Source organism: Meleagris gallopavo, chromosome 3 (assembly GCF_905368555.1).
Source record: "Meleagris gallopavo chromosome 3, MGAL_WU_HG_1.1, whole genome shotgun sequence".
In the NCBI taxonomy this organism is placed as follows: domain Eukaryota; kingdom Metazoa; phylum Chordata; class Aves; order Galliformes; family Phasianidae; genus Meleagris; species Meleagris gallopavo.
In genome coordinates this window covers 51,877,995-51,887,557 of record NC_139406.1, presented here as the reverse complement: position 1 = coordinate 51,887,557, position 9,563 = coordinate 51,877,995, and the positions used below count along the sequence as shown (strand labels likewise).

Sequence of the window (9,563 nt, the reverse complement as noted above, 5' to 3'; positions counted from 1 at the left end):
ACAAAGGAAAGTTCTACAGAGAATACGCAGCCAAGGAGAAATAAACACACTAAGTGCATTCTCTGTAAATAATGGGATACACTTTGTTACAGTAAAAGAAAATTAAATGGAATCTCTAACAAAGGGCATGTAACCAGATTTAAGTGGTACAATAATCTATTTAGAGCTCAATAAAACTAAGTTACAAGGAGAAAGACCACTAAACTAATAACAAAAAGTAAATTTATACATCTTGCCAACTTCTATCACTCAAAATAAGACCTTAATTCAAATTTCATAACCACATTATTCTGAGTATGACCATAGAATATAAAAAACAAAAAATATTGAAAGCATTTTTCAGCTCAGAAACACAGGGGCAGAAGGACAAACACCTGCATACCACCATGCTGGTCCAATAATGCAACCATAAGTTCTTTTCACAGGAAAAACAAAGAAAAAAAGCAAACAAAACCCCACTTTAGTTCTTCTCACTAAATCTATCTAAATAACAAGGTTTGCTATTGGTGTCAAGTGTTAAGTAAATCTTTCTTTCTTTTAGGAGGTTCTCTCTCTATTAACTTTGCATGGGACAGCAATATACTAACAGGAGAGGAAAAAAAAAAGATGTATTAGGAATAGTTTTGTCCAACCTATCATCTTTTTTTAGTTTTGCTTCAGAAAAAGATCTTAAGATGTGATGTAAAGCAGCCTGTCAGCAAGAGAGGATTGTGAGCTAAGGCCACAAGCCATTAGTTTCACTAACATACACACTATTTCTCAACTTAAAACTGTGAAAGCATATAAATGACTATGAACTGGAGTTTAAAAAGCATCTGAAAAAGAAATAGCAGCAAACGGACTGATCATCTTTATTATGCAACAAAGAAACAAATAGAAAATAAAAGTTTAATAGAAGAAAACATAAAGGATAAATTTAAACATAACGTAGCATATTTCAACTATACACAATGCAACATGGACATATTATTCAACAGCAGTGTCTTAGTAAAGGTTTTATGTTTCGAGTACAAGCATGGCTCATTACAAATACACAACGTTTTATGCATGTTTGAGTTTCAGTAAAAAACATCATGACCAGAAGCAGCATATTTAAACAGATTGTTTCATTTTCAAGAAATGCTTACCTAGTGAATGTGCTGGATGCAATCTCTTCATATTGTAAGTTTAAAATATCAAAAGCAAGGCAGTGCCTACCAATACAGACATTAGCATATGCAAATAAAGAGAATAAACACCGTGCAAGATTTTTTTTTTTAATATTGCATTGATACACATTTGTTGCTTTAACATATGCATTCAAGTCTCTTTGTTTAAATGTGAACAAAATGCTACTTCAGCAACCAGGTATCAAGTGGCAACTAATTATTGCTATAGAAGAACTCGCTTCCCAGACTTAAAGTAGATGTAATTCCATTTGCAATTTTCAAAGTACGCTCAAGTAAAAGAAATAACCAGTTCCAGTGTCCACGAGGTGTTCTGAATCTGTATTGGTTATAGGCAGTTATTGCCAGATTATATAAATAACTTATTGAATCTAAAGAAGTTAACCAAACTTTCACATAACTAATTAAATTAATTTGCAAATCTACACAGCAATAAAAAACACACACCATGGTCATTTTCTTTTAAAAAATTAAATCTTTAGTATCAGGCTACATTGAAATTCCTTTGCCCTGTTTCATAGTTGGCTTTGCAGAGGAACAAAGGGGGGAAGGAAGGGGGGGAATCAAAACAAACTTTTCCCTTTGCTTTCAGTGAAGTGCTCCAAAGTGGCATGTGGTCAAAAGAGCACTAAAACAGACTGAGTGAGAATACTCAGACAGGAGTTTGGAGGTTGTACTTCTGCATAACTGATATCGTTACATATAAATCACCAACTAGACATAAATTAAAAGAAAGACCAGGTGTGTACTTCACCACACATACAATACGCATCAAGAACAGTCTGACGTTGGGTCATAGCCATGTAGTGTGAAGGTTCAGTCCTCAAAAGGTATACATTCAGAAATGTCTCTGTCTAAATCCCCAAAAACGTCATCTGTGCAGATGACTCACTTTTTATTTCCCCTTCCTCCTATTAATATTAAAGATCTGAAATTTCTTTTAAAAATGCATTTCCTATTTAAATCCAAAATCGGTGTTGTTTTTTTCCAGGTTTTTTTCCCTCCAATTTTAATGGCAGTCTTGCTGAGAATGTGGATATCAAGAATAGCAGAATGTTGGTAATTAATTTACAGCAAGATTTTCTTCAAGTGTTTTTTCAAGCCTTTGAATGCAGCAGATGTCCACATATTAAACAGCTTTACCAAAATAAACAAGTTCACTTCTGAGCACCAATTTGTCCGAAGCCAATAAATGCTCTACTTACACAGTCTGCTGTGAGAGACAGCACAGACGGTGACTTAAATTCCTAAAACTACTGAAGTTTTTAAAAACCTCCAACGAAACAAAAAACTAGCTAGTCACACTCACATACCAAGAAAGTACACCTCTTGCATGCCATCCTGAATCGCTCAGAAAGTATAGCTTTCTTCACTGATAGTTAGGAGGATGGAGAAAACTCTCCATACAGTTTTCTAATCAAGTGTCCTACTTCAGTTATGCTCAAAAAGGGGAAGAAAACAGATGTAATCATTCCCAGGCAATGGCATCATTCTTTCTTAGTGAATGAAACCTCTGCATTGCTAATCTATACAGAACAAGTATTTTGATTTCTTACACTGGCACTGTTTTCATTTACATAGTAATGGCAAGGAACAAATCACAACATCAAATAAAACTTTGTCCTCAGGCAGGAGGACAACACAAATTGTTAACTTGCAGCTATCTTAGAGACGAAGATGAACTTAAATTCAACAGTGCAACAGAGCATCTTTGCATCTCTAAAATGCTGTTCTCAAAGTTGTTATTGGTCAATCAGAATATCCAGCATTAATAAAAGAAACTGTGTGATTAACAGAAGTTAGAAGTTAGAGACAATGAAGATGAAGTTGTTCCAGGAAGGTCTCTGATTCCAAGAGCCTGATCTTATTAAAAATATCAAGTTCAAGTTTCAGTAAAACCATATATGAAAAGTTCTTATCAACGTGGAAAAAATTAAGCCATTTTTTATTAATATAGGTTTCAGATTATCAACAGAAATCATGTAATTTTTCCTCTAGGATAACCAGTAAGACAGAAGTGCATACTTTAAAAGTTCACATGACAGGATTCTTGAACTGCATTTTGGTACTGGGCTTCTTCATCAAGCTGATAATTCTAAACAAAATGAAAATGTCATCAAAATGGTCAAATAATCAAGTACCACAACCTCTAGTTCAATAATTCATTTTCCCCACTTGAGGCTCTGTATTTCTGTAAGTATTTGATTTGTTTATGTTGCATGATATCCTTTATTTAAACAAGAACCAGAAGACAGAGAACTCAGATGAGCAGGACAAAGCTCATGTAGCAGAAGGGTCCACCTCCTCTTCCTGGCTCAGTTACATTGCAGAAAAGTCAGCTCAGGAAAGCTGACTGCATCACACAACTCTCCTACCTGGGCTCCCAACTAGCCATAACCTTTTCCATTAATAAACACAAAACTTTATCCCCCAGATTACAGTAATCATAGATTGTATCATGTATCGCAAAAGATGGGTGGTTAATCCTGCTTTTTTTGAAGAGATGTATTCCAAGATGTTACTATATCACTATAAGTGAATTACAGAGTAATACATCTCTTTGGTACAATTCTGGCAGGTTTCCCAAATCATAATTCCAAACAGCAGTTCTGCATCCTCAAGCACTCAAGATGCACTCAAGCTCAACATCTCAATTCCCTGCGTCAATCTCTTCCATGCCTTCATCACAGATGACTCAACACAAAGTACATACTGAATCTTTGCCTTCCTTAGCTGCCTATGGCTCAAATACTATGTTTCTTCTACACAAGGCTAACACAGCATATCCTGAACTCTGTTAACACTCTCGAAAACACAGAATGAACTCTCCAAATCTCTAAGCCCATATGCAGGACTCAACTGGTTGGCTTCAGTTACGATCCACCCAGTGACTACATATGGGTATGCGGCTTTTAATCTACTCAATGGCCATTTAATCAAAATAAGCCCAAAAGAATACTAACTCTACACCTCTTTTTTACACTGCAGTCCCTTTTGCAACACACTGGAAGAGAGGCTGTAGCAGCATACCAGCTTTTGAAGCTGAGTCTTGAGAACTACGGTTTAATCTCTGGTGTCACAGAAGGTGAAAAATGTCAAATAAAACAGAGTATCACCCATTATATTATTCCTTCTCCTGAGGAAAATGAATTGTTACAGAAAAAAAAAAAAAAAGTTCAGATTGAGAATGCTTAAGTTAACAGCTTGGAGTTGTGCTTATTTAACTGTTGGCAACATCTACTCTTGGCAACATTTCATGTTGATAGCAGGAAGTTAAGAACACTACTTCCAGCTTCTGTCCAGAACAGAAACAAAGTACATTACCAATTTTCTTTTTTTAGCATTTGTATTTCTAATAAAAAATTACCATTTACTCCCCTGCTTAACAAAGAAGGAAAAGCTTACCACAAATTCTCCATAGTCAAACTGGTGTCTCAGATTTAGATGGCTAACAAGATTTCTGGTAACCTGGCTAGAATCTGCCCAAGGGAGAGATACACAAATAGGACAGATCTGAATTTGGGAAAAAAAAAAAAAAGAAAAAAAAAACACAACAAAGAGAAATTTTTAAAAAGCTACTGATAATAATACAGAATGCATTAAAAAACACGTTCTACAGGAATAACTAGTCTAAAGTAGTACTACATCTTACCACAGTTACACAGAAATATAGTTTTAGATATTCTTTATTTCAGTGGTGTAATATTCAAAATTACATTTCAGCTTTCCAAGTTAGTGTTTGTCTAAGGAGTGGAGGATTATCACTTCTGTCTGCCACTCTATTAATTCCTGTTGCATAAAATTTAGAAAAGAAAGTAATCGCTACACCTGACACTGTTTAAAAGGATTTTCATGTACCTGAGATGATCAAGTTAGCAAAAAAAAAAGGTAACTCTTCCTCTACAGATGAAAAGAATAGAAAACCAAACAGATTTTTCTCCTCTGCTCCTATTGATTACCTTAGGTTATTTTCTAACTGTAGGTTTCAAGTAAAACAACAGTTATGTTACAAATGGAATTCTATAAAAACAGAACTCAGTTACTAAACGAAGAAGAGGAGTGCATGTCAAGTATAAAAGCTGAGTTTGTTTCAAATTGAGCTAAATGAGACAGCTGTGTGAGAAATGCCCTAAAACCAATCAGGTGCTAGGCAAGAAGCATTTTCAAATGAAAGCCATTCCTCTATTTATATGCAGTGCTTTAAGTATTATGACTTTCTCAGATCACAGTGACCTGTTAAGATACAGAATAGATGCTGCACACTTAAAATCCCTCATATAATCAGAATGAAAGTAGAAAGAATTAAACGCAAGTAAAAACTTATTTAAAAAAAAAAAAAAAAGGTAACTTTACTTACTACAGGAACTATCTGATAAAGATGCCTATTATTGCAGTGATCCAGCAAGCGCTGCCTGGTAAAATTGGCTTCCTGACACAAGGGGCATTTGAAAGTTGGATGTCCACTGTGAGCAGAAATACACAGTGTTAAACAGAGAAAAAAAAAAAAAAAAAAGACAGAAGTTTTGGAAGCAGTATTACAGAAAGCCTAATTCATTTGTTAGCTTGTCATTACTTTCCCATATTTTGATAACAACAAAAAAAAAACCACTTTTATTGATTTAACAGTGGACCTAACAGAGCATCTATCACCTCTACTTCTAAATAGCAATTTTAAAGCAAATTTATTATCTGTATGTCTAAATACATCCTACTGAGACTTGGACTTCACATTTTTTTTATCCAATTGCAACTGCATCTTGTTCTTACTTGCTGGTAATACTTTTGCATTCAAATCTTTCAAGAAAGTAGTGAAAAAGCCTAATGTATGGATGCAAACAAAGAAGAAACTAAATACTTTTTTAAAACAGGATTTGTTGCAGTTTTGTTTGTTTTAGATAGCATAAGCTTACACTATAGTTAATTTAATAATAACTATAGGAAAATAAGCAGCTTACCTTGTATTTCCTTGGCGCATTTGATTATTAGCCATCTCTCCATTAGCTGATACTGCATCATTCCTGCTACTTTATTTGAAGGAAAAAAAAAAAAAAAAAAAGAAAAAAAAGAAAAATGGTGTTACTGTACTTCACTACCAAAAGTTCTTAAAATTCATTAATACCAGAAAATATGAATTTCAAGACAAAACATATAAGACTAATATTCTGCTATGGTGTAGTCACTAATTAATCACATAACAATATCCAGATGTTTCAGTTAAACACTGCTGCAACTAGTCCTGGTAGCAGTTTGAATGAACTTCTGCTTTCAATATACTGATGGGCTGAAAACTGCACAGAAGTTCAGTCTGCTAAAAACAGAGTGTCAACACAGTGCATAAAGCACAATCTATATATAGTAAAAGGTCAATGAAAACAGTATATAAAAAAGGTATTGAAAAATAAACCAAAAGCAAACAAACAAAAATAACAACCCCACGCCCAAGCCAAAACACATCAATAAGAAGGTATGAGGAAGAAAGTTCTTCAGCTTCACTGTCTGAAAGCAAATTGGTAAACGGTATCTGAATTATGATGTGTAATATGCTGAAGGTTCCTTATATTTTTCATAAAAGATCAGCTTAAAGCAAAGTCAATCTGAAAACAAAAGCTTACACAATAATGTTTTGAAACAGGACAACCACTAAAACAGAGCTGAGAAAGGACAGAGAGGAACAAAAGAAGGGAACTTCCTTGGGGCTAGATATTATGAGATCTGCTACAAAGCAAGCTGCTCAAGTGCTGTCAAAGCAAAGCAAGTAAGCTGGAAATATTATACCATTTCTAGAAGAGACCCTTAGAAGACATTCCAAACCGTCATGTAGAAAGGTTTTCTTCTGTACGCTGAGTAAAGAAAAATATCTGGAAAAACTGTCATTTTTTAAGCCTAAGAACACAGACAATAATTATTATAGAAGAAAACATGTCCTGGAAAAACAAACAAACCACCATCACCAACAAAAACAAACAAATAAAACAATTTCTGCTAGGAGAAAGAAATGCATTGTTATACAAAAATCACCCTGATTACCTGTTCCCTGTTGAATCCTGGGTAATCTGTAATTTTGGAATAACAGAAGGAACACCGTATTCATCCTGATACTTCTTACACGTTTTATAATGCTGTCTCATCCACGAAAACCTAACCTGTAAATGAAATGCCAAATTACTGAAATTATACTAAATAATCCAAGGATAGAAGGAAAATAATTCTGCAAACAGAAAGTAATGTGCGCAGGGATTATTTAGATGTCACACGCAACAGAAAAACTAACTTATGTCTCTCCTCTCAGGATGAATGCCTTCTTCGCAAAGATCAGATCATCTCTGTCATCCTATGAGACTGGAGAGCATTCCCACTCCCCACACCTCTAACAGCCGGACAACTTTGAGAGCTCTGAGCTGTGAAAAATGCCAGTAAACTCCATTTGATTGAAACAAAGTTGCAGGACCTTCAAACTCTCACGCTGAAGATCAATCACTACCACAGAGAGGATGGGATAATGCACAACTGCTCCTTCATCCTTCTCTAGCCCACTCTTATTTTGTGCAGAGCAAAATTGTTTTATATTAAGTGTGTTCTGATAATATATAATTTTTCTATTTGAGGAAAAAAGAAAAAAAAAAAAGAGGGGAACGAACACCAGCTTAAGGATGCCTATCTAACTTAGATGCAAGGTAAGACAGTAATAAGTTGCCTGCATTTTGTCAGAATTTGGATGTGCTGGATAAGGCCCATATCAGAACTTCAGGTTCAGTAGCACTGTCAGAAGTGCTTACAGGTTTAGAAGCCAAATAAGACAACATCGTGAGTCTGGGCCTAGAGTTCATCCAGGAATCTGCTTGGTTCTCCCTTTTGATTTATCAACTTGTTAGTGTGTCTTTCTCCCAGATCTTACATAACAACCTATCCTGAGGAACAAGGCAAGAAGCTCCTCTTTCCACACTGTCAGACCAAGGTTTTAAGTGAGACCAAGCTGACAGGAAGGCTACCTGGACTGGTAAATAAAATGTGTGGCTAAAATCCTGGATCCATTCATATTAGATAGATTACTCTAGAGCTCAGTGGAATCAGGATTTCACTCAATGTTCTGAAAATAATACCCGCTTTACAAAGGCATAGTAAACAGACTGATTTAACATTGGGCAGGGAGAAACTTCATATGAATGTAGGTATACATACAGCAATCAACTCACGTTTATCATCCTAAAATTAAATTTTAATAAATTTATATAAATAAAATAATAAGAGCGGCTGTGATTGCTTTTACTTCCAGTGAAAGTTTCTGAGGTTTTCCCTGTATCTCCAGCTTTCATTTTCATTAAGCTAACTCACTTGTAACAGTTTTATAGCTGTATTCAGTTTTCTCATCGTTTTGGGGAAAACTGGCACTCCACTGTGTAGACAATTCAAGGTCCTTCTATATCAGGCATACCCAGCAGATACCTGATGGCAGGCACTGTGCACCTACTGCATGCATAAGCCACACAAAGAAAAACACTATAGGCTATGTTAGCTCCAATACATGAATGGCACACAGCAGAAGCGTCCGGTTAAAACTAAGAAAATCATTACTCAATTTCTGTAAAGTTTTACTCTACCTGCTTCTCACAGCATCTACAGCCCCCGGAAGCTTTCTTCATACTGTTTTCCACATCTAGAGCCCTTTTGGGATACGATCTTTCTTTTTTAGTCACACTCCCCCGGCAGAGAGGACAATGCGTTCCACTTTCCCGCATAGCTGTCAAGAAGCACTTCCTGCAAAATCTAAATTAAAAAGTTACCAAGCAGATTAGTAAAGTGAAGAAAGTTCAATACTTTGTCCCTGAAAAGGGATGAGTGATTACCAGCTCAAAAGGGATACATCAGAGTTAACCCCCAACTAAACAGAAAATCTTTATAAGATAAACATCAGGAAAACGAAATAACACAGCTTAAAAAGAAGTATATGGAAATTAGGGGAAATTTTGGTAAAGACTATTTTCTGTCTACTATTCCTGAGCCAGACACTAGATTGATCATTAATGAGATATTAAATGGTGCGGTAGACACGTGGTACTGGAAATCTTATCAGAGTAACTTCTGTTTATCGTCCTTCAGTGGAGCCAAGAATACTGCAAAGCTACATTCCTGCCATTTTCCCGAAGATTTCACTTCATTAGCTTTCCCGGATCTGCTCTGGCCTCTTTTCCTCGAAGTAATGTATCAACCATCCAAGCTATTTTGCATTTCTACCAGCCAGCACTTGGTGATTACACGTTCCTAAAAGCATGCACAGCTTTCCACTACCAACGCAGGAACTGCAGGAGACAACTCCGCTACGATCGCTTTGAAAATGAGGAGGAAGCTATAAATAAAGCTAAAAATGCAATTTCAGTCATGTTTGGAAGTTGCTTCCAA

General features: G+C 35.6%; 1 protein-coding gene across 6 annotated transcripts in view; it reads right to left on the bottom strand.

The window, feature by feature from the left end:
- Positions 1 to 827: 827 nt before the first annotated feature.
- The window catches only part of RNF138 (ring finger protein 138), a 9,532-nt gene continuing 796 nt past the window's right edge, over positions 828 to 9,563 (bottom strand). For 2 of the 6 annotated variants that reach the window (XM_085220972.1, XM_085220970.1), the window contains exons 2-7: positions 8,765 to 8,930; positions 7,194 to 7,309; positions 6,122 to 6,190; positions 5,524 to 5,629; positions 4,572 to 4,679; positions 828 to 3,261 (exon numbers count right to left, since the gene is read on the bottom strand). In XM_085220972.1, coding sequence (XP_085077098.1) covers positions 3,193 to 3,261; positions 4,572 to 4,679; positions 5,524 to 5,629; positions 6,122 to 6,190; positions 7,194 to 7,309; positions 8,765 to 8,902 — 606 coding nt within the window. In that variant the 5' untranslated portion in view covers positions 8,903 to 8,930 and the 3' untranslated portion in view covers positions 828 to 3,192. Of the gene's footprint in view, positions 3,262 to 4,571; positions 4,680 to 5,523; positions 5,630 to 6,121; positions 6,191 to 6,941; positions 7,007 to 7,193; positions 7,310 to 8,764; positions 8,931 to 9,563 lie in introns of all 6 variants that reach the window. The other 4 variants (XR_014882478.1, XR_014882477.1, XM_085220973.1 and 1 more) reach the window with 4 other exon arrangements.